At 34.7% G+C, this 25,640-nt stretch overlaps 2 protein-coding genes across 4 annotated transcripts in view; both read right to left on the bottom strand.

The window, feature by feature from the left end:
- Positions 1 to 2,096: 2,096 nt before the first annotated feature.
- LOC114250286 (uncharacterized) lies at positions 2,097 to 4,457 on the bottom strand. Of its 3 annotated transcripts, XR_016323126.1 has the most exons (5): positions 3,704 to 4,457; positions 3,266 to 3,581; positions 2,916 to 3,171; positions 2,671 to 2,815; positions 2,097 to 2,205 (listed from the first exon to the last, which is right to left on the bottom strand). XR_016323126.1 is itself a non-coding variant. In XM_028184097.2 (4 exons), exons 1-4 carry the CDS (start codon positions 3,886 to 3,888, stop codon positions 2,754 to 2,756), a joined length of 819 nt encoding a protein of 272 aa, XP_028039898.2. In that variant the 5' UTR covers positions 3,889 to 4,457; the 3' UTR covers positions 2,097 to 2,753. The 3 variants fall into 3 exon arrangements, 2 of the variants coding, with proteins under 2 accessions (XP_028039898.2, XP_028039899.2); XM_028184097.2 differs by having other exon boundaries at positions 2,097 to 2,815; XM_028184098.2 differs by lacking the exon at positions 2,671 to 2,815.
- A 7,874-nt stretch (positions 4,458 to 12,331) lies between these two features.
- LOC114246615 (facilitated trehalose transporter Tret1) overlaps positions 12,332 to 25,640 on the bottom strand; it is a 36,990-nt gene continuing 23,681 nt past the window's right edge. Inside the window, exons 2-4 of the mRNA XM_028179229.2 lie at positions 21,440 to 21,580; positions 19,480 to 19,736; positions 12,332 to 18,948 (exon numbers count right to left, since the gene is read on the bottom strand). Coding sequence (XP_028035030.2) covers positions 17,980 to 18,948; positions 19,480 to 19,736; positions 21,440 to 21,580 — 1,367 coding nt within the window. The 3' untranslated portion in view covers positions 12,332 to 17,979. The remainder of the gene's footprint in view (positions 18,949 to 19,479; positions 19,737 to 21,439; positions 21,581 to 25,640) is intronic.

The following is a 25,640-nucleotide window of genomic DNA, read 5'->3' as shown; positions in this document are numbered from 1 at the left end:
AAAGCTTTTTGTAAACGTTTTGCAGGCTGCACAAATGGATAGGTCTAGACTATGTGGTTATAATTCTGGTTTTCGTGATTGTTAGCTTCAAAACTGTGACTGATTTATCTGGATATATGAAACGATACTACATATTTTTTGGTTCTATGTGTTTTGGTTTAGTTGGTTAAATTATAAACGAGGAAAATCAGCTTTGAAGTTACACAAAATACTAAGTAATTTAACAATAGGAAATGCTACAACGAAGCATTCAAATTAGCAATTCAAAGAAATAAACACCGAGAATTTTCATTAAAATAATTTCACTTCACCGTATTCCTCATTAATCGTCAAATTAATGTTTGATGATAATAAATGTTTCTTTGGAACTCACGAATGCTCACGAATAGCGACAACTGCTTATCGTGGTATCATCATGTAGGTCATAGATAACGTGACCTTTTTTTTTCCGTGTCAAAGCGGGACGCCTACGGAATTTCGTATATAAATAAATACACATATAGGGTACGTCGGGGTAAGATGTAATATTTAAGTGCAAAATAAACAGTATGGTTTACAAAATGACCCTCACTGACATCTTAATTCTTACACCAACTTGCCCTTAAAATAATATTTATAAATAATTTCGCAACAAAAAACTACTTTTCTACAGCAAAATTAGAGTTACTTTAGTATGTAGGTATTTTGTTATACAAAAAGGATTTGGGATAAGTAAGTATTCGGTAAGTTTCTAAATGGCCATTTTCACCGACATTTAGGGATCCCTTAACTGCATTTAAGGAGCCCCTAATTCAAAATTCGTTTTCACCAACCTTTAGGTATCTCCTAAGTTCTTAAAAGGCTCCCTAAATTTAGGAACCCGATTTTTCGTTCCTTAACTGTCTCCTAACACTAGAAGACAGTTTTATGTCTGCTGTCATCTTTTTCAATACTAACATTCAAAAGGTTTGAAAACGATTTCTACAATGGACGATGATTTAACTCTATTTTTAGAAAGTTTGGAAGCAGTTGAGTCTTTACAGTTAGTTTCTAGTAATTCTGTATTTAGAAGGCCACGCTTGTATCGTCAGAGAACTGAAGATTTCGAAAAATACGATGACAAAGACTTTGTCTTTAGGTATAGGCTATCGAAAGAAACTGTGCTATTTTTATTAGAAAAAATTGAACATCTGCTAGAATATAAGGATAATAGGTAAGTGTATAATTTAATTATTTTCCACTTATGTATACTCAATGACATTACATAAATACATTTGTATACTTACCGTATTTTGTTGTAAATATAATATATTAACAGTATACTTTTGACCATTTCTATATTAATAAAATGTTCCTTGTTTCAGAAATCAGTCAGTGACACCTTTGACCCAGCTTTTGTGCACGCTAAGATACTTTGCCACTGGGAATTTTTTGTTAACTGTTGGAGATTTGTGTGGAATTAGTGTGGCTACTAGTAGTCGCATCATCAAAAGAGTTGCAAATGCCATAGTGACCTTACGAAAAAAATTCATACGGTTCCCAAACTCGCAAGAAGAGATCTCCACAGTCAAAGGACAGTTTTACAAAATAGCAAGATTTCCTAACGTACTCGGTTGTATTGATTGTACGCATGTGAAAATTCAATCACCTGGTAATTTAAACTTTTCCTTTAGTACTGGTCAAATTGATCAGTGAACCCAAACTTTGCAAATGAAGTCTCCACAAAGGGACCTTTAAAATAATGAGATAGATATGATCTAAATTTTGTAGGTATCTGCTTACAACATTCTTATCATGTATTTATTACTAGGTGGTGATGATGCAGAGATATTTAGGAATCGCAAGTCCTATATGTCTATTAATGTGCAGACTATAAGTGATGCCAACTTATTAATAACAGATGTTGTTGCTCGCTGGCCAGGCTCAACACATGACTCCACCATATACCAAAACAGTCAAAGGCACCGTGTGTTTGAAAGTGGAGCTTACAATGTTGCATATCTCTTAGGGGATAGTGGATATCCTTTGAAGGTAAGGTTTGCATACAAAAGTAATACAGAAAACATTGCATGTTTATATGTATACAGCTAGGTATGTTGTAAAATAAAAAGCTAATGACCAATCAACAACCAGTATAATATTTATAATTAAGGATCTAGCAATCACAATTGTACTTTGTGTTTTCTTTATGCAATCCAAACACAGTTGGTATGTTTATATTTCCACCTGTAAAAAAGGTACATTCATTACTATATTAAATAAATACAATAAAATAATACATTTTCTTTCAGAGTCATCTTTTGACTCCATACTTGAACCCTTCAACTCATGGAGAAAGAAAGTATAATGAAGCTCACATAAAAACAAGGAACACTGTTGAACGTCAGTATGGTGTTTTAAAAAGAAGATTCCCTGTTTTAGCTGTAGGTTTAAGGTTAAAACTGACAACTTCTGTGCACGTGATATTGGCCTGCTGTATCTTGCACAATATATGCATTATAAGAAAGGAACAAGATCCTATAAATGATGGCAGCATTCCAAATTTAGAAGAGTTGATACAAAATGGACAAATTCCTCATCATATTGCAGCTGATCTTACTTATGGATTTCAGAGAAATTATATGACACAATATTTTGGAAATCTTACCAACAGAAATTAAAATATATGATTATTTAAAAATCTTTTTTTACCCTATAGATGAAAAGTAATGTTTTTGGAGTGAACGAGTGTTTGAGTAAATTTTAATTATAGCTGTATGGGTATCAAATAGAAACTAATAAATAGCCAATTCCAAATTAATGTTCATTATAGCTCTTGCTACTATTTTAACACCAACTGAAAGAAAAGAAAGTTAATATTTGCAGTCAGGTTTTTTTTATTACTCATTTACCTGTAATCTTTAGTTAAGTAAAAATAAATTATTATTTTAAATTACATTTTAATTGATGTAAGACTTCATTCTTAATTTCGACATCCTTTGCTGCTGCCTCTAATGAGTACTTATAAAACTTTCTTTTATATTCTAATTCTTCCTGAAGAAGTTGTCTTTTTAGGTCTTCTATATCCTCTTTCTTTTTGTTCACATTTTGAAAACTTGTACAAAGTGAGGACATAGCCCCTGTTCTCTCATTATTGACTGATAATCGTGGTCGTCTCCTTGACCACAGTGGTGTATTATTTGTACTGTAATTCTGGAACAATAATAGTAGATCTTATATATTCATACTTAGAATTTCACAGAACATTTGGTGATGGGGGCACAAAAAAATGATTAATGATTCATACTTCAACTGGAATTTGATTTTCTTTTTCTGCCTCAAACTCCTCTACTGTTGCAGTATTTTCTGTGCACATCTCGAATGACTCTTTTATTGGTGATTCATTTTCCACCACATCCAAAACATTAGCATCACAGTCTTGCACGCCTATTATGCCTGTGCAAGCTCGGCCGAGAAGTGTACAGACTTGCTCCAGAATAGGATCAGTTTTCACTTCTCCAGGACCACCACCAGTTTTAGTCATGCTCAGCTTAGCAGATTGATAATATAATTTGCTCTCAGTTTTTAGCTTATCCCACACTTTCATCAATGAGTCCTTAGTCCTGAAATTATTTTTATTATTTCAACTTTCATATTTGTAGTTATTAATACGATACTATTTTTTTAGTATTCTGATTATAGCGTTATATCATTAAATACAAAATTTGTTGAACTTTTTACTTACCTGTAAACAGTCGTAGTCGCATTAAATGCGTCGGTCACATTTAACCAGGCCCTATTTTTGGCCTCATTGGTACAGCCATCTGTTTTTTTATTTAATATAACTTCTTTGTTGGAAGCCAATAACTTCACAAGTTTATCTTTTTCTTCGGCAGTAAAGTTTTGGCCACGTTTTCTTTTTTCCGCCATAATTTGGTTTCAAAATGATAATCAAGAATAACTAATGTATTATTATTATTTGCCAGATTAATGGCAATCTGCCGATACTTTCAAAAATTTCAATGAATTAAATCGACAAGTTTAGTTTCGTCACTTTTGTTTGATGTTTTGAGTTTGACATTAACTTTTAAATTGAAACTGAAAATTGAATCATTGACATTCAGGACTAACAGCCTCAGTGCGTTATTCCTTTTCATATTTATCAAACAGATTGGGTTTTTTTTACTAAATTATATACCACAGACGTATAATTATGATTTATTGTCATTAATATTTATTATTCTTTTATTTGATGGATATTTTAAAGGTAATCGTGGATCACATATTTTTATCGATAAAACGTCGATATTTCAAGCACTCAAATCAAAACATTAAAACGTCACCTAACTAAGAAACTCCTTAAAACTTAACACAAAGCATGGTGAAAATGAATTTAGGTAGGTGGTTGATTTAGGTGATCTCCTGTCTAAAGTGTTTCCTACGTAGGACCACTTTGGGAACTTGTCGGTGAAAACGGCCATAATAAACACACGCACAACAGATAAATGAAAGCGGGACATTTTTGTTCTCGCTGGGGACAGCGGGACGGACAGCCTGAAAGCGCGACAATCCCACCCAAAGCGGGACGTATGGTCACGTTAGTCATAGACGATATATTTTATATTCGATATAACGATATTTTCTACCTCGAAACGACAAGGTGTAGCGGTACATAGTCTTCCAGCTGAGCCTTGTTAGCTCGCCCATTGAATAAGGCTACTAGCGTTAGGTATGTAAAGAAGTAGGTACACAGAATGGGACAATTCTAAGTCTAAATCAATTGATATTATAGGGTCATTACCTGAGGTGGATGCGGAATTCACATTGTAGTGGCAATTAACTTCAGTAAATGCTTATTTATAAGCTCATTAATGCCCATAAATAATGCAAAGCGAAGGGCATACAAAATCTGTTACTACCATACTTAAGACATATTCATGAATAAATTCGACAATGAAGGAATTGAAATAAGGTAAATAATAAAAATCAAACCCTAAAAAATATTAATTTACTAGTGGATGGGGTGTCTAATTTATTCTGTTACTTTTTCGAGAAATTAAGCGTAGTTTGATTTAATGCACCTTTATTTTATTACTGATTTGTTTTGTATGTTAAACTTTTTTTTTAATATGGTAATACTACATAAGAGTATTATTTACAGAAGGCTCTATTATCTAAGACGGAAAATAAGTTACGTAATAATTATTGATACCCATATATCGATATATCAGTTTCTTTATTTAATTACTGATTCGAATATAAAATGTGAAAAAATGTGTGAAGAGCAAAAATTGTTTTGGTTTTCAAAATAAAATAAAAATTAAGAAATTATACAAAAATATAATTAACTAGCGACCCGCCCTCGCTTCGCTTCGGAAACATTAAAACACACATGAAACCAAAAAAATAAAATAAAAAAAAATAAAAATAAAGTAGCCTATGTTCATCAGGGACAATGTCGGCTTCTAATGGAAAAAGAATTTTTCAAATCGGTCCAGTAGTTTCGGAGCCTATTCGAAACAAACAAACAAACAAATCTTTCCTCTTTATAATATTAGTATAGATATAGAAGTATAGATAGGTATTAATTCTTTCAGGAACATAAACTGATTGTTGAGTGCGAGAAATAGTCGTACCTAATAACAGTTTTGTTTAAATTAGAATGACGCGCACTGGTAAACAAAGATTGTTTTAGGTCCTTCACACAAAAGAAACTTTTCATAACATTAGTCTGACTATATTACTCATTTGTAACGCATATTTAATAAACTAAGAACTATAAGGTCTTTTGAATGTCGAAACGAAGTCACATTCTCTAGGAATGTATATTAAAGCCAGCCACCGATAAATATAATTAATTGCAATAAATTTAATTTCCTGTAAATAAAACAATAAAAAGTATTATTCACTAAATCCTCATTAAATCAAGATAAGGCTATATACGCATATGTATAAATAATATTATTGTGATAACAAGTGTTTGCCCGATTCCATATATGCATATGGAAACCTAACTTGTTGAGTTGCATATTACATTCATGTCTCGAATTTAATCGTGATTTTAAATCTTTACCGATTTCGTCTTAATCAGCAGCTTCTGTGTGATGCCCATATAAACAAAAAATAATGATTTGTCTTGAAGTACTTTTTTTACATCATAAGGGCAAGTTTAATAAAAATTCTAAACCGTCAGATAAAACTCTATATCAATTCTAAATCTATTTTACACTGCGTAAGTAACGTTAAGTAATAAAGTTAAGTTAACCTACCATATCCGGGTTTTCTTATATTCAATGAAAGCTTTTTGCTGTTTACGAATTTTTATGTTTGTCAATTGAACCAATAAAACTGTACGTTACAGGGAGTATTGTGTTTCTGGCCTTGTATTTTTTAAGCACTTTTTTTCTTTAACTATAATATTGCGTATTCAATACATCAAATAGTTGAAATACAAAGAAAATAAGTTTAAAAACTGAATGGAAAAGGCTGTTTAAAAAATGGAGGTTTGTGAAGTTCAGATAAACTAATTTAGCACAGTGTAATAATGCTAGGATCTTTGTCTCAGTTGTTTACTTCAACTCTATGAATACTGATATCGTAAAACTAATTATATGTTCTTAAAGATCGTGTTTCGCAAATATTTTTGTTGATAATATTTACAAACCAAAGGGTTTTCCAGCATATCTAATGTGTATGCTCTTGAACTGTGAAACACAATAGATACTACTGTGTGTGTAAATATTATTCAGAGATAAGGTTAAATTTATTTTTTATTTCCCTAAATGGATACAAGAACGGTTTGGATAATATTTTTAAACGCGTCTATCCAGAGCTTATAGTGATTTCTATCGTTCACCCTGGAATCGAATATCACGATTCGTAAAGTTTTTCCATTCGTCTTTCCATTCTTTCTTATATAAACATTTTTAAAAGGGCCCTTTTTTGCAGGGAAAAGCGAGAGAGAGGGCATGACTGCATCCATAGAAATAAGCAAGACGTAAACATTTGTTTATTTAAAGGTAGTATGTACTTGAATTTGAAATTGATAACTATTACCGAAAGGAAATCGAAATTACATAAAACCCCGAGAGCGGTTTCGCTCCTTAGTTTCGGCAAAGAAAGAGGCAACTTCTTCTAAAGGTTGATTGTTATAGGATGTAATACGCATGCCTCTATTTTATTGGCGAATGTGTATTTATCATTTGTATTTTTCACTCTTTTACTTAATAATTATCATTTGTTTTTTTTTTTGATAATAATTTTAACACTAATCATACCAACACTTACTGGTTTTTCTACCATAGCGGGTAGATAACGGTATACGACAAACGTTACTCAAAATATACAAAACAGAACAGAAAGAAGTATAATAACTGTAGATTAATTAATAAGAAAAAGTAATGAAGTCAAACGTACAAAAGCAATAAGATGATACATGCATTTTCAATGCAAAAGCTCAAAATGGGTGATTTGACCTGTTATCGTATTGTTACGCCGGTAAGGGTAACGCCATCTACCGCCGAATAGCCGAACGAATATCGAAGGTTCTAGTAACATCTAGAACGCTCGAGGAGTACAACGCCATCTATTTTCAGATAGCGGAAACACACAATACTCGACTTTTGTGGAATATTCTCGACGATTCTAGGGATTTCGTCTCGACTATAAGAGCGGTGCAGAAATGCCACGCGGTCAGTCATTTCGGATCCTCCCGATCCACTAACGGTGCTTTTAGGTACCTCAAGCACCGGTCATCGTTCTCGTCGAATCCGTCGCTTGCGACGAAGGGCTCGACGAGTAAATAAACCCTCAGACACAGCCCACTGAGTTTCATGCCGGATCTTCTCAGTGGGTCGCGTTTCCGATCCGGTGGTAGATTCTGCGAAGCACGGCTCTTGCCGTTAGGGTTCGTGTTAGCAACGTCATCAGGTTTGAGCCCCGTGAGCTCACCTACTAGTTAAGGTTACGATGAAATAGCCTCTCAAGGCTCTCAGTTTAGGTAGGATAAAAAAAAAACACGCGGTCAGTTAGTAACCGGAACTACTCGAAGCGAAACAGCGAACGGATTACCTGAAGCGAAGCGGAAGAAGCGAATTGAGAATTTTAAAGTGTTTGTGGAGTGTTTTAAGTGATCTAAGTTCTAATATAGAGTTAAGTTGTACCCTGGTAGAATTTTTATTTATCCCGAACCCCAGCGCGTAATACTATGTTTAGTAATAGATTCTCTCTCTCAACCAATATGGCTCCTCCCTATGGTTCCCTGGGGTCTTGCGCAGCTTTTTAAAATTTTTGAACATGCTTCTTGTATTTACTTTTTTTCTACATTCAATGAACTTTCGCTCTCCAGTGATAAAAATTGTATACTTACCATATCAGGAAGGTATAACATCCCAACACGCGTATTATCTCCGAACTCAAGGCATATTAGATAATAAATACTGTTGGAAAATACTGTCGCTGTTTCTTATGTGAGTAATAAACTTTACTTTTGTGGTAAGTAAGCCTGTATTGAATTTAATTGTGTGTGTTGCTAGGTAAATTTTATATCTATTATTATGATAAGCCTATATTCGTAATTTGTAGTTAGGTTGTAAAATAGCAGTAGATAGGTTGAAATTTGATTATACAGGGTGTAAGCATACAGAGCCAGAAGTACGCCTGCGTATTTCTGGAGTGAAGCAATCACTCGTTCGGTTTGAGGGTTGAGACAGCCGTTGTACAATAGAATTGAGATTTCGACCTCATGTGTCAATACGAGAGCGGCATTCACGTTGTAATATATACTATTACTTAGGGCCGGGTGGGGCGTGACCTCATAAAATCAAATCCAAATTAGATCGCCTTTATTTTTTCTTCTTTTTTTCTGATAGCCTTGAGAGGCTATTTCAGCTTCACTCTAACGTGTGTAGGTGAGCTCATGGGGCTCAAACCGGAGTGTTGCTAACACTGACCCTAGCAAGAGCAGTGTTTCGCAGAATCTACCACCGGATCGGTAACGCGACCCACTGAGAAGATCCGGTGAGAAACTCAGTGGGTCGTGTCTATGAGTTAATTCGCTTGTCGAGCCCTTCGTCGCAAGCGACGGGTTCGATGAGGACGGTGACCGGAATCGCCTATAAGCCCTTTATCATGTACATAGCCGGCTGAGGCTTATTCGTGGTCTTTAGTTTCAGTACGGCAACGTCTTGCCTCTGCCCCCGGCTTTGTTGATGTCCATGAGCAATTATTACTTAATATAAGGTGTGTCGTATGTTCGTCGTCTACCTATCATGACTGTGAAAAAATGGGAAAATTGAAAGTTCATCATTCTATGACTATACCTAGTGTTGTTAATTTCGATTTTTGTATTGTAAGAAATAATGTAAAAAATATGTGTTTAAAAGCATTCGCAATGAATTATTTCATATTATCAAAGTGATCACAATATCGTCACATTACTGTTAACTTTGTAAATAAACAGTTATTTCTGTTAGCAAACTATAAACTGTTATGGAATGGAAACAAACAATATTGAATCATGCTTCAACAAAAGTCAACAAGCGGTTTACGATGTCTTCAGTTTTATTAATAAATAACGTGGCGATAAGGACACGCCTATCGCGTTTCCGACCGATTCACGTTTATTTTATTCATCATTGGACGTAGTAATACAGCTGGAGCGATCAGGTACAAGCGAACTGATTTAATAACTACTGAACAGGTGGCCAGTCTGATCTGACACGTATTGTGTAAGTTCATAAATATTGCAAAGCTGAAGTACCGCCGGAGGACGACAACATAATATTTACACGCAGCAGTGTGCTTAGTGCGCGTTTTTAAACGTTCTCGATAGCGTAAAAGTTAATCCAACTTTGTATGCAGTTGGAACAGCGCCCCTAGCGGCAAACGTAGACAAACGATCCCATTCCATACAAATATGAGCTAACTTTTACGCTATCGAGAACGTTAAAAAACTCGTTTTTTTTTTACCTTTTCTGGTAGCCTTGAGAGGCTATTTCAGCTTCGCCCTAACGTGTGTAGGTGAGCTCACGGGGCTCAAACCGGAGTGTTGCTAACACTAACCCTAGCAAGAGCAGTGCTTCGCAGAATCTACAATCAGATCGGAAACGCGACCCACTGAGAAGATCCGGCGAGAAACTCAGTGGGCTAATACTCGCACTAAGCACACAGAGCGCTGCTCAGTGCGCTACGTGAACGTGTGCTACTTGGCAACAGCAAACATACTCGAGAATCGTTTATTTGACAAGGAAACTTCCGTCACATTCGGTTCAGCAGTTTTGTAGATTACTCCGAATAAATAAACAGGAAGACAAACTGACGAAAACCATAATTAATGTGTATCGTTGTATGATTCTATCGAGTCACGTATGAAGTAGTAAACACCGCAATGTTTTAATTTTCTAAAATAACTAATACATAACAGAATTATGTAAATTGGAAATGGAAGAAGTAGTATCTTTACCTATAAGTAGGCATTCGTCTTTTATAAAACCGTTTAAATGGGATTATCCCATTTACATAATGATATTATCTATTTACTGAAGGAAAGTTTCATTTTATATTTGTTATAGTCATGTGAGAATAAACACGAGAACTTGAAAAAGCAATTATTTTGATACCACAGTGATTCATTGTTATTTATTTGAATGGATAATGTTGGCTTTGTACTAAGCTGTTTTTTGTTTTACCATGAATGGACAGTTGTTGTTGAATGTTTAGCTTTCTTGTTTTAATAGAAATTGTTTAAAAATTGGTTGTTTTATTTAGAATAAGTAGCGTGATAGACAAAGGCAACTATTGATTTTATTTCAACAGGCTGTTTAAAGATTTATTTCGATTATGTGTCTTTATATTTATCATCCTGTTGAATATCATAAGAAATTAACACTTAGAACCGGCGAATCCTTCATATGCACTCTAAAAATGTTGCAAAACATTATATATGAATTCTTCTTTACATAATGAGTGTTTAAAAAAAAGTTTTCTTGAACAATGAACATATGAAACCGACCGTGGTCCAGTAGGTACATAATATCACCTCTGTTTTTGCGCCCAGTGATGCTTGGGCCATCGATTTCATTTTCATTTGAAGTGAGTGTGTGCCTAAAGCGTGTTCACGAACGACTAGTGTGCTTAGTGCGAGTTTTTTAACGTTCTCGATAGCGTAAAAGTTAACGCAATTTTGTATGCAGTTGGAACAGCGCCCCTAGCGGCAAACGTAGGCAAACGATCCCATTCCATACAAATATGAGCTAACTTTTACGCTATCGAGAAGATTAAAAAACTCGCACTAAGCACACAGGATGCCGCATAAAGTGGCTTACTAAAATAAAATTTTAAATTAGTGTGGTATGGCGTATTGTCGAATGGCACGCGTTCGCAAACAAACATTATCCTTATATTATCCACCTGATCGAAACAAATATCAAAATGGAAAGATCGGTTATTAAGCACACCCCAACTGTCATTTACGTACAGAGGGCAATCCGCAATCTGGGATCGGTCCTCCCAAAGATTTAACATATTGCAAGATGGCAATCTCAATCCGTGGATTGATTATTGGCACACTTTAAACGAAAAAAGAACTCAAAAAGGACTCAAAAAGAAAAGTTCTTAAATTGAGTTCTGCTTCTTCTCTGAGAAAATATCTTAGATAGCTAAAAAGGGATTGAGATAGCTTATTAATTTCGGGCGTTAAGCATGTCACGAAGCATTCGTGCGGTTTAGTTATAAGGGTAGAACACCCTATACGTACAATTGAGGCTTCTATCTCACATCTTAAGGTCGGTATCGGTGTTCACGCTGTGAGGTCCATGTGCTTCGGCAACAACCTAATACCTGTGAGCTCAGCCGTTCATCTTTGACGGGGAATACCAAACTACATATTTTGGGATAGAGATCGTTTTGCCTAAATGACACCTCAGAACCTTAGAGACCCTTTTGCCATTTTTTTTTACAAATGCTATCTTTATTTTATTCCTTTTGATACAAAATACTTGCCAATTAAAAAACTTATGGTATGTTATAAATTTTTTCGTTTTTTTCTTCCCACATGTACGTTGGTAGCCTAAGGGGCTGTTATTCCAGCTATTCACGGATGGGTAAGTGAGATCACGGGATCAACCTAAGAGAATTTGAAAAAATTTGAATCGCGAATATTTGAACCTGAGAAAAAAATTTTAAAACTAGCCCTAGCAAGAGCAGTGTTTTGCAGTAGGTATCTACCACCGGATCGGATTCGCGGTTATTGTGTCTGTAAGTGGTAAATATAGAATCCTTTGTGAATGCATGTTCTATGCCATTAAGTTCATCTTCTATATATTAAGATATAAACTATGATGGATTAGAGCTAACACAAATAAAATAACAGAACAATGCTTAGTTTGTTTGTATTTTTTATATAAATGATTTTAATTCCGATTCAATGATTTACAAACACATAATGATACAAAGTAATACGGAATGCTATAGACATTTATCACATCGCTTAAATGCAGTTTCTGGCTCTAAGCTTAAGGTAAAACTGCGATTCATAATTAAGTTATCTTTTAAATTATACAACTTACCGTTTTAATACTTAAATTATATGTAAGTACACTTAACGTTTTTCAGTCAGTTAAATGAAATTATGTATATCTATTTTCTAGAAATTTCTTCTTTAAATTGTCGCGGCTATAAACATTATCACATTACGAGTAAATTATAATGATCATGGCTCTTGTAACAACAACGAAATATTGGGAACTTATGATTTCTGAAAATCGTGGTAAAAACCGTTAAATAGCAGTGTGTATAATATTTAAATGAACTACGAATTTTTCTTTCGAGGTTTGTTCATTACAAAAAGTAGAATATTCTTAATCCATACATTTATCAATGTTGCACTATAATAAACATTTTCTAATATTAATAAAACGAAGCAACGAACTATATTTGATAAACTACATTAATATAGGGTTATTCAATACGGACGTGCGAACTTTGACAAATAATTAACCCTTTAAAAAATTGTGGCAATATCACGGCAGTTTTTTAATTTTGATTTTTTTATTTCTTTTTTAAGTTCGAGCGCTCTTAATGAAAAACCCTTTATTTACATATAATATTAACATTCATTTGTAAATACATATATTTTGGCTTACTTAGGCACAAACATTCGATTTAAAAATTCAATTTATAAATAATTTTCTCCGTATTTGCTGTTCACCTTCAGCTTATGGAATTAATTTACTGAATTATTGACACATTAAATGACAGTGTGTTAGGTATAAGATCAAAAATTTGGCTAAATTCAATTTCGTTTTTGGCTGATATTTGTACGCAAAGTGTAAAAAGAGTCTTCGCTCAGGCGTGCATTTGGATCGTTCTAGAATGGCTGGTATACATTTATTTATTTATTTTGGGATACTTGGGTTTTCGTAGGAACGAATCCAGATAATTTGAATTGTTCGATTAGTATTTTAATCTGAACGTATCTACACTTAAATTACAATAATGTTATTGTCAGATATTTCACATCTATTACTTGTACATATTTAGTACCAAATATTTTTAGAATTTATTTGTATTTAATCGTATGTAAGTCTATCGTCTATCTTATACTGTATTTATTTTTCACATGTGTATATAAGTATATATTTTTATGTAAGTTTATTAAGATATAGCACCGTCGATGCTAGTTTATTCCTCTCCCTGCAAGGTTGCCTGGAAGAGATCGCTTTCAGCGATAAGGCCGCCAATTTATGTCACCGTCTATTATTTGTTTTTTAAGCTTACTCTGTACATGTGGTGTCAAATAAAGAGCTATTATTATTATTTTTTAAAAAATAATTATATTTACAGTTACAAGAATAACGTTTCGACCCTTAGTCCGGGCCGTTGTTTTGATAAAATCGTAAGTACTACTTACCTAATAAGTGATAATATTGTTAAGTACTAGACTAACTACGCCGCGCGGTGACTTCTGCAATGTTTATGAAATACCCATACTTTTTTGTGAAATTCATTTACCATTTATGAATTAGAATATATACATTTGTTCAATATGACTCGCGTGCAATGAAGCGCCAAAAACGACTATAGATAGACGGTAGCAACAACGCGCATAGAACACACATACACAAATAAACAAACAATAGTTATGGCAAAATTGTAAAGACTTAAACATTTGTTCACTTAAATAAATTCGATATGATTCCTGTAATTCAAATGTTAGAGATTCGTTATTGTGTATTTATTTGTGACAGTTTCTTTAGTTCTACAAAACTCGCGAATTAAACTGTTAGCCTATTTGTAAATAGCTAAGATTGATGACATTTTTAACTAAAAGTACTAACAATGTAAGTTGTTTAGGTATTTTTTAATATTCAAATACTTATCAATAAGATGGAAATAAAACTAAACACAACACATTGCAATTATATTATTCTGATGTAAAGTTGATGATTTGCCATTAGTTTGTGGTCCAGTAAAATTTGAAACTTTTAAAATAGGAAAGTTAGTTGAATGAAAATGAATATTGTTATCACCTTGACTTAATATAAAAACTCTTGTTTTTTGGCTTTGGGAAGAGTTTTAATATACCTTCTATCAGGAGCAAGAATACAACACACAATAAGCTCATAGCTGTCACCACGAAAATAGTAAAATATTCGCAAAAAATACTTAATGGTAGGCAGCGGCTTTGGTTTGCGCCTGGCATTGCTAAAGTCCATGGCCGACGGTAACTACTCGCCGTATGCTCGTCTGCCTACAAGGACATTAAAAAAAAAGTTAGGTCTTTAGTGCTTGTTGTCGTTTAGTATAGCTACCGCGTTTGTATTTCGAAATGAAAAAAACAACATACTGTTTTGAGGATTAATACAATTGGGAGCTGAATCTTCTATGGTGGGTGCCAGTACTCACGTTTTAGTAGGCATAAGCTCAGATATTCTCTTAACATAAGGTCGTAACAAAAATAAAAGAAAATAAATAAATAAATTCAACTCCAAATAGTTTTAACTATTAACTTTTGAAACGTATTCCAAAATGATGTTGTTTGACTATAACAGGCTTGTTATGCTTTCCATTAGGTGAATAAAAGGCGGTGTACCTTGTCAGTGTTCCGTGAGTAAGAAGACTGTAAAGTATTCTAAATGACGGAATCAGTTATTAATAACATAAACACGAGATTGAACCATACTCTACCTTTGAATCATGACTGGAAAAATGCTATTATAATAATATGTACAAGCGCGTGTTTGGGAATTTGTACGCGCGAATTTGTAAATATATATTTTTTAACATTATAAAAGCAATTCTCAATTCGAGACGGATTTTTTTGTGTTTTTTAAATATTTATTGTTAGACGAGACATAGAATTAATTCAAATTAGATCAGCAACTGTGGAGAACCGCGTTTTCGATTGCACATGAAAAGGATCAGCCGTCTGAATACATTTGATTATGATTTTTAATAAGCTGTTGTAGATACATATGTATGTCGATCTACAGACAAATTATTGATTTCGATCCAGAGTCGTTAAACTTAAGACTAAATTATAATAAATACACCATTCAACACGAGGTACATTTTTTAACGTGAGTCTTAAAATCTACATTATAGAGAAGGCGTCTTAAGGCAGTACGTTGGCCGTGCCCGGTAGGTACATAGCTGATGTGAATAAGTTACAACCATATGAACCCTGTCTTCCTTATTCCATAATTTCAAATGGATTTATATTTGATTTTTGCTTGAAATATAGGACGGTAAATCGTGACAGAAAAACATCATCACGTAAGGTTATTTGTTAAGAGCGTATTCGTTGTGGCTATCACTGAATATATGGACTATATGAATTAAGCTAGCACGCGTTTAAGTTAATGGGTACGATCTTCGATCAACAACTATTGTTGATCGAAGGGTACGATGAATCGGGCTGCTGAAATGCCATAAATAACAGAAAGACGGTTTTAAAAATTGTCTCGTAAGCTTTGTAAAACGTGAGCGTAGTTTTATTACGTATAACGTTAGGGCCAATACTAGCGACGAGCTACCATAGAACAAACATGACGAATACCTACATATGACGTCATGCGACTTATGTTTCGTCATTTAAAATATAAATCATTCATATTTCACAAAAGCAATGATGGGATGATGTTATTTATATTTATATATATATATATTTCTTCTGTGCGTGTGTTTGTCACTGAACTCCTAAACGGCTGGACCGATTTTAATGAAATTTTCTGTGTACCTTCAGGTGAATTCGAGAATGGTTTAGATTTACAAATCAGTCCGGCAGATGGCGCTGTAATTTATATGGCAAAACAACGTTTGCCGGGCCAGCTAATTATTTATAGATTACTAGCTAACCCGGCAGACTTCGTAGTGCCTCAATCGATAAATAAAAGACCTAAACTTTTGTATAAAATAAACTCAAAACAAACAAAAGGAATCCGTCCGACGCGAGGCACATCAAAGGAAACACAAAATTGTTATTTTTATTTAATTTTGAACATTTTCATTCATTTGTCTACCTTTTAAATCTTCTCTGGACTTCCACAAATAATTCAAGAGCAAAATTAGCCAAATCGGTCCAGTCGTTCTCGAGTTTTAGCGAGACTAACGAAAAGCAATTCATTTTTATATATAGAGATTACGTGGAATGATGAAAGTAAACGAAATAGTAAAGTGACAGACATGTGAAAATCACGTGATAAATGAATTGAAAAATCCGACTAAGCCCGCGTTATCACATCAATAAAAAATGTTTATTAAACAGTCATTTGACACGCCTATTCCTCGCTTATAATGTGTGCTTATGAATGTTGTCCATTAACTAATAATATCGTGCACGTTGTCATTTAGCCCACTATGTGATTACTAGGGTTTTGTAGTCTGACTGGATTTGCTGTAAAAATTAAACCTGGAAATACCAACTTTAAAAGATTTCGAATTTTACTTATCAATATAGGTATTTTTTTAACAATTACGTAATAATAACACATTTTCATTTACGACTACGGAAGCGTAAAAAGTACTACAACGTATGTTATTTGTGATAACATTTTTGGAAGCATATATCAATGTCGGTTCCATTCTAGAACACAGAGTGAGCCCGGATTGGTATACGGTATATTGCCTATTTATGTTCCAAAGCAGTGGGACGACTATTATTTAATGCAATTAAGACTCGGACCTCATAATTTTGAAGTTGTCGTGGTCTAAAGGATAAGATCGCCGGTGCTTTGGTATGTAGCGATGCAACGGTGTTCGAATCCCGCAGGCGGGTACCAATTTTTCTAATGAAATACGTACTTAAGATATCGTGACGATTGACTTCCACGGTGAAGGAATAACATCGTGTAATAAAAATCAAACCCGCAAAATTATAATTTGCGTAATCACTGGTGGTAGGACCTCTTGTGAGTCCGCACGGGTAGGTACCGCTGCCCTGCCTATTTCTGCCGTGAAGTAGTAATGCGTATCGGTTTGAAGGGTGGGGCAGCCGTTGTAACTATACTGAGACCTTAGAACTTATATCTCAAGGTGAGTGGCTGCATTTACGTTGTAGATGTTTATGGGCTCCAGTAACCACCTAATACCAGGTGAGCTCGTTCACACATCTAAGAAAAAAAAACAAACAAAAACAAAAAAGCAAAAAAAAGTGGGGAAGAGCACTTACATTGTGATATCTATGGGTTCGGGAAGTCACATGATACCAATAGGACCATTCATTGCATGCTACCCATGATGTCTGCCCCAGATTCCATCTATGTTTTATTTAGTAAAAATTTAATCTTTGATAGTTTTTCCCAAAAAAAAAGTACAATAGCGAATACAACAATTAAGGCGTAATTTCGTATCCAAGATCACAGAATATGTAAGTTTCTTATTGATATATGTACATTTATTTTACTTGGAACTTTATTTATTCCAAACAGAAGCGTATAAAATACTAATTTTATTTGCTTAACGTAAATAGGAATTTATTTTTAAATATAATTGATTTAATTGATCTAAGGCACTCTCAAGTTGTCACAATGTTATTTTAACACTGGCCATCTGATCCTCGTCTTTCTCGTAAACAACTTTTTCACTAAAATATAATTTCTCTTGTATTGCCGCAAACGATTGACCTTTCGTTTCTGGCAATAATATTAAAATAAATATCACACCGGCCACTGACATTACCGCGAAACCCCAGAACACCACATAAGTCCCTAAATTAGAATCCACAACTTGATACAGTTTCGTGACGGCAAATGTTATCAAAGCCACGAAAATTTGTATGACACACGTCGCTTTCGACTTAATGTTAGTGGGGAACATCTCTGAAGTAATAGCAAAAGGCACAGTGGCTAAGCCTATTGTGTAAGAAAATATAAATATTAGTATTACAACTAAAGGAATGAATTTCACGTTCACGACGTATTCACTGTTCAAGTCTTTTATGAAGAAGTAAGCGCCGATTATGATGTTGGTCACTGCCACTCCACAAGAAGATATTAATAGTAGAGGTTTCCTTCCTAATCTGTCGACTAATTGTGAAGAGATTGCTGAAGTTAACAATTGCACGGAACCAAATAATATGCTAGACTCAGCCGGTCCTAATCCTCCTTCTGCGGCGTCGAATATTTGCTGTGTATAGCTGATGATCGCAGTACTGCCACAAAACTGTTGAGTGAAATAAATTCCTAGAAGAATGATGAGTCCCTTTTTGTTTCCTCTAACGGTTATGAGATCTTTCCACCGACTTTTATTTTTCATGTTTTCTGTGACTAAGCTGTTCATACTCTCTAGCTCGTCTCTTACAAAATGTTTGCCTCTTAGTTTCTTTAACGACAATTCTGCTTCATCTTTCAGTCCTGCTTTGATGTAGTAATACGGCGACTCAGGCATTGCGCTGAACGTTACAACGAATAGTATCGGTAGTGCTATGTTAAAACTTGCCAAACCTAGCATTGAGACGTATGGCCCAATGCAATATTGCGACAGGATGCCGAACTGAAAAATAATGATATTCAAATTAATAAGAATTCATTTTATGAACTAAAAATAACACGTGCCATTTAACGACAAGCAGAGGTCACTATTAATGAGTTGTTCTGATCAACAATATGCTAATGTGCCGAAACAAGAAACCTGAACAAGTTTCACAGATTATTATTGCTGACGAAAAGCGTAAAGTTGACATCGTTTATAAGTAACTATTTGAGTATAAAATATATTGTGAATTAATATACATTTAATTTCTAATGTAAGCTTCTATTTTTTATTAATCAATCTTTAATAACGCGTTCCGAACTTCTAGTATTTTTTTTTAATTTTTCCTATCTTCCGTTAGATTCAATATATAAAGTAGGTACGTGTATATACGTACTAATGGTACCAAATAATAGGAAATATATGGAAGCAGTACATTTGAAATTTTCCAACATGTTGATAAATATAAAACGCAAGTAAGAGTTCATTATGAACTCTTCTCCTAATATTGTTGACATCCCTAAATTATCATTAATTAAAGCATGAGCTTACCTTTGACATTACTGTAATTAGGGTTGCCATCGCCCCGCGAACTTCATCTGAAGCTATCTCTCCGAGATACATGGGTGCTGTAGTGTAGGCGATCCCGTAACCCAGCCCTGAGATGAGACGAGAGGCGTAAATTGTAGGAACGTTTGCAGCAAGCATCACTAGAATCCATCCGATGATGTATGGTACTGCTGCCAGGAGAAGAGTCTTCTTCCTTCCGATCCTATCGGCAAGGTAAGATGCAGGAATTGGACTCGCAGCTGAAATAAGATAAATGAAGCTTTGTATTTTACCTTTAAATTGAAATGTTAGTTCTATTTACTTTAATCTGCATAGTATACACGTTGTGCTTATATGCACTGTTCCTAATTATGGATTGCCGATTTTAGTACTTGTTACCCTGAGAAATAGATAAAAAAATACGAATGGAGAAATATTAACACGGAACAAAAAAAAAACTTCTTTTTGCTCAATGCAGACAAATTACAGTCGACGATTTTAATGACAGTATTTAGAAAAAGTGAATTGATGAGTTGACTTCCTATTTAATCATGTTAACGACTGTTGGGTTTGTTGTGCGCAGTTTTATGCTACATAGAGCATGTCACTGGTAATGTATCATGCCGAATAAGTTAGCTTTGTGCGGAGCCAGCCAGTCTTGACGTCTTAATGATCTGTGACACGTAGCTTACAATCAATTTTAGCAATAGCCCTACTTACCATAATTAATTCCATTTAGATCATAATTAAAATTAAAATTCATTGTTTTCTGTTCTCTGTAAGAAACATTACTTACACGGTCAACATAGCCATACATACTGTATTGAAAAGATATTGTAAACACTTAAATGTCTATAACAAAAACTAAAGGCGGAGTTTCGATTTACGATCCACACATGACCTAGAATTCTCTGAATCGAGACTGCATCACGTGCTCCACACATAGAATATGTGGTGGTCATCTAGTTTGTGACTATAAATGTAATTGGTTTTTATTACGTTATTTAAACTGTTTGTAATTCAATCGTGAAAATTTGTAACAATTAAACCATAAACTCTGAGATGAGTCTGCTTATCCTTTTTACCTAAAAGTGTACAGCCTGGGTCCCTAGAGAGAATTTCGTACCTACACTCTGGATTTCCTACCTTTCCAATGGGCATGATATGCGTAGAGAATATTATCATGTGGCAAAAAAAAAACTTTGGGTATAAAAGCAGACAGTAATGTGAGGAGGGGGAGTCTTAAAAAGACTTGGATATACTGTGTGAAAAAGCGGATTTGAGGAAGAAAGGTCCGAGTGTAATGATATGACGTCTATCACACGTCACCTGAATGGATGAATGAGCTTGAGTGGAGAGCTGCTATATCATTCGTATGTTTTGTTTATTATATCAAATAAATACATCGTCGTGGCCTAAAGGATAAGACGTCCGGTGCATTCGTATCTAGCGATGCAACGGTGTTCGAATCCCAGGCGGGTACCAATTTTTCTAATGAAATACGTACTCGACAAATGTTCACGATTGACTTCCACGGTGAAGGAATAACATCGTGTAATAAAAATCAAACCCGCAAAATTATAATTTGCGTAATTACTGGTGGTAGGACCTCTTGTGAGTCCGAGCGGGTAGGTACCACCACCCTGCCTATTTCTTCCGTGAAGCAGTAATGCGTTTTGGTTTGAAGGGTGGGGCAGCCCTGTAACTATACTTGAGACCTTAGAACTTATATCTCAAGGTGGGTGGCGCATTTACGTTGTAGATGTCTACGGGCTTCAGTAACCACTTAACACCAGCTGGGCTGTGAGCTCGTCCACCCGTCTAAGCAACAACAAAAAAAAACATGTAATATGTAATGTAACTAAATGTAAATACATCCTCAATAGTGAATTAGTAAATTTTAGTGAAAATCATATCCTTTTACCTATTGTTGTAACATTTTGTGAACTTTTATTTATCATACCTGAACAAAGTATCATGATTGACGCGATCCATGAGCTCTGATCTTCGGATGTCTGTATAGGGGACTCCTGAGACAGCAACATGGGTAGTGTCGGTGACGTCCATCCTACTGTGGTGCCAGCCGCTGCCGTGATAAGTGTAGCTGGAATTGACGAAAATTGATATTAGTTTCTATGGTTGAGAAAAATTTTAGCTTCACGGATAGAGCGACAGAAAAAAATTTTTGGGTTTAGTTTTTTACCGGCTTTAGTGTAATTTTTCTTGGACATAGCTTTGAAATTTGGATATTGTTTTTTTTTCAACATAACACAGCAAAAAATAAAACATCCAAATCTTGAGGTGTTAGTCACTATGGTCTGGTTTAGATCATTGGGACAACACAGTCCAAGTAGACATGTATCTTTGTTTCATAATGAACACAAAGTTGAAAATAACATATGTTCTTTGATTATGAGTCTGAAAAAAAAAAAAAATTTGGTGTACTTTGACAACTAAATGTTTGCAATGTGCAACTAAGGATTTTAAAGAAAAACAAAATACTTTTACAAATTACGTTTGATTAATTATATTATTCAGTTCACGAACTAGATAATATTTTGGATATGGTTATGTAATTAAATTGGGCAAAAAAAAACAAGGTAATATACGAAAAGAAAATACAAAATCTTTTGAAATCTTTTATTTATTTTTCAGCTAGCTGACTGGGTGAGGTGACTGGCACCAAATGTGATTTGAGGCGTAAAATTTCCCTTTCAATTCAAAAATTACTTAGGTTGAGTAATTACAACAGTAGAAATAAGTAATTAAAGAAAAATCTGGAAGACATGCATGAATTAAATTGGATAGTATTTACTCAGACTGAAGTGGAAGATTTTCGGAAGGGTGCCACGCAAACCGTTTGTGCTTAAGTGATGGAATACGATATTTACTTAACGCCTCAATATTTGCTGTAACAGAGTGAAATACTGAACCTCTATTAAGGGTTCGTTTTCGTGACCTACATCTGGAATTTGCACAACGATATCATAAATGTGGAAAAAAATAACAAACGATCGCTACGTGGTACTCTTTGGTTATTACAAAGTTGATAAAGGGAACGTGACATGATTGTGTTTGGTTGCTATCGGCGAGAAATTATGGAGCATAATGTTAAGGACACGAGGTGATTTGGCCGTGACTTAGGAGACCATACTGATGTTCGAAATGGAATGAAAGGTAGCGGTATTACCATTCGTGTTGTTTGTGAGTTTTGGTGACAATTAAACAACAGATGGACCATGAGACGCTGTCTAACCAGATGGTATAAAAAATAGCATTTGAATACTAAAGACTTGTATAGCTACCAAATATTTTGTTTTTTTGAGAATTGCAGAAATTTTACGTACCCGGTAAATAGAAAAAAAAACATTTAAAAAAGGAATCGATTACTTATATTTTATTTCAAACCGCTTTTATTCGCATATTATAGTATCGTGGTAGAGCAAAATTATGTCTGTTTTGTAATTCCATCAGGGATCATAAGTCAAGGAGATGGTTGACTTAATGTTAGCTGGATTCGTATTCCACAGGTTCTTTAAATTAGGAACCTGAAAGACTTTTTGGGTATCTATCGCCCTAGATCATATTATTATTAATTAATTATAATTAATTATTAATTTTATGTATTTGAAAATATAGGCGGTTAGACATACCGTGGACTCATGTTACGCCCTACCGCTGGTAAATCTATTCACGGGCTCAGATTACGTTTAATATCAGTAGGGCCGAAAGTCTGTTTGCTTATCCAAACTTGAAAAGATAATTGAAAACAACGTATTATATCTGATATACTGAAATACCGGTCCCTGAATTATTTCACCGAAACAAGAGTTTCGATTCTCGCGTTTACCTGGGTTCTACGATGTAATGAAAAAATAATTGATAATCGCAATTTTATTGTCAGTCTATTACAAATTTGGACGTTAACTTAATTTAAGTTTCCGTCGAAAAAAATTTTTGGGGACGATGTCCCGAAATTAATGAAAAAATGTAGGCATTCTCGGAGCGGATGAAGCTAGCTAAGCGATTTTTCGGGGATCCTTTCATAAAATAACCCAAAGTTTTAAAGCCGTTTTTCTGAATTATTTATATTTTTTTATTGCTTAGATGGGAGGACGAGCTCACAGCCCACCTGGGGTTAAGTGGTTACTGGAGCCTATAGATATCTACAACGTAAATGCGCCACCCACCTTGAGATATAAGTTCTACGGTATCAAGTTTAGTTACAACGGCTGCCCCACCCTTCAAACCGAAACGCATTACTGCTTCAGAAATAGGTAGGGTGGTACCTACCCGTGCGGACTGACAAGAGGTCTTTCCACTAGTAAAAAATCAATCCATTGTCTATCTACAGTGCGTTTCCAGAGGTCTTTTTTGCCACTTACCATCCGGCTATGGAATGAGCTCCCCTCCACGGTGTTTCCCGAGCGCTATGACATGTCCTTCGTCAAACGAGGCTTGTGGAGAGTATTAAGCGGTAGGCAGCGGCTTGGCTCTGCCCCTGGCATTGCTGAAGTCCATGGGCAACGGTAACCACTCACCTTCAGGTGGGCCGTATGCTCGTCTGCCTGCAAGGGCAATAAAAAAAATATCTATCCATGAATCACTTCCAAAGCTGTAACTCTTGTTAAGCCAGGATCCACAGTGGTGATCGTACCGAAAAACAGAACGATGAGGCTTTCGTAGCGCTAGCGAAAGCCCATTTGTCTTAGAATCCGCGATGAACTGATTCAGAAGACATATATCGACTTCCCTCCCTGCAAAGTGTGTGACAATAAAATCTGAGAAAACGCTAGTTCTAAGAATAATTGGTTCCGAGAAAAAACAACTAAAGTGATTAACGGAGTTTTTAAACAACAGAATATTACCTTTATATTGAGTAGCCATTCTATTTATGATGTCAGGAATAAAGATAAGTTGTACAGAAGTTTCCTAAATATGCCAAAAAATCTATACAAGTAATAAACGACATCGGTCTGCCAGATTATTTTGAATAATAAATAATATAATTAATTGAATATTTACGATGCTTCTCTATAATTAAGACTAAGTATATAAAATACAGCTATTTGTTAAAAGAAGCGCGCAGAAACTGCCTTCAGAGTGCTATCGTCAGCATATTCAGCGCCGAAATACATAGAACACAGATAGAAGAGAAATACAAAGGCTAATGTGCGTTTTAATAGATCAGGAAAGGAAAAAAAAATAAAAGGCGTTAAACCACGTTCGGCGCATAAACGTACTAAAATTTATTTTTACAAAATCTAGATTTGATGTATATGTTCAAAAACATGAAGAACCCAGTTTGTTCAAGCGGTTCCGCATTATTTTTTCTAACGGTAAGGTCGGGGTCAGTGTGATATTCCCTAATGAAGCGATGTGACAGGAAAGTCAGCTTTTTCGCGGGAAACCATTATCTACCCTCGTTCACTGACGACGCTAATAGCGGGGTGTTAACGACAACGGCCCGTGACGCGGTTACTTATTTTTCAGAAAAAATGAAACCTCTTGAACAGCCATGATGAAAAACATCGAGGGCTTAATGAAAACGATAGCGGCGCGTAGCCGCTGGAAACTTGCTTGTAAACGAGATTGAAGGAGCTGAGGACTGCCGAGATCAAATTTGATTTGATTTTGTGAGGTTGTTTTCTTTGCTTATTTAAAACTTTTCTAATTTACTACAATTATTCATAGCTTTCTTCTGAAAGGGAGAATTGTTTCGTCTTAATATCGTTTGACTTTTATTTTGAAATGAGTTTATTTCTTATTATTAAAGTGGTCTAAAAATTTAATAGGTTTATTCGTTTTGAACGATTCGACTATGCCGGGATTCAAATACCACAAGCAGGTAAATGTTAAGGGTATACGTGCCTAATACGTGTTCTTGTTTGACCATGACGTGATTGACGATGTAGGAATAACATTTTTTAATAAAAATCAAACCCGATAAATTTGGAAATTACCATAAATAATTACTTGTTATTTGTTGAGTGTATTATATCAATCTATAGATATAGGTTTATACGCGGGTTATGCGCATCTCAGTCGTGGTTTTAGTTTGAAGGGGAGGCTAAGCCAACTACAATTGAGACTTCAACTTTATATCTTGAGAAGGGTGGGGTGACAATGCTTTAATGTCTATCTATATATATATAAATGAATTT

Source organism: Bombyx mandarina, chromosome 05 (assembly GCF_030267445.1).
Source record: "Bombyx mandarina strain Sakado chromosome 05, ASM3026744v2".
Taxonomy (NCBI): Eukaryota; Metazoa; Arthropoda; class Insecta; order Lepidoptera; family Bombycidae; genus Bombyx; species Bombyx mandarina.
Note: the sequence above shows the minus strand (reverse complement) of the source record. Positions and strands in the feature narration are given on the sequence as shown.

What these genes read in the sequence shown, in the direction of transcription:
- LOC114250286 (XM_028184098.2), bottom strand. Translation starts at nt 3,888, where the DNA reads ATGGCGGAAAAAAGAAAACGTGGCCAAAACTTTACTGCCGAAGAAAAA. An exon ending in GCGACTACGACTGTTTACAG is followed by an intron (nt 3,582 to 3,703) that starts GTAAGTAAAAAG and finishes AAATAATTTCAG; the next exon opens with GACTAAGGACTCATTGATGA. An exon ending in AGTCTTACATCAATTAAAAT is followed by an intron (nt 2,206 to 2,915) that starts GTAATTTAAAAT and finishes CCTTTTTTACAG; the next exon opens with GTGGAAATATAAACATACCA.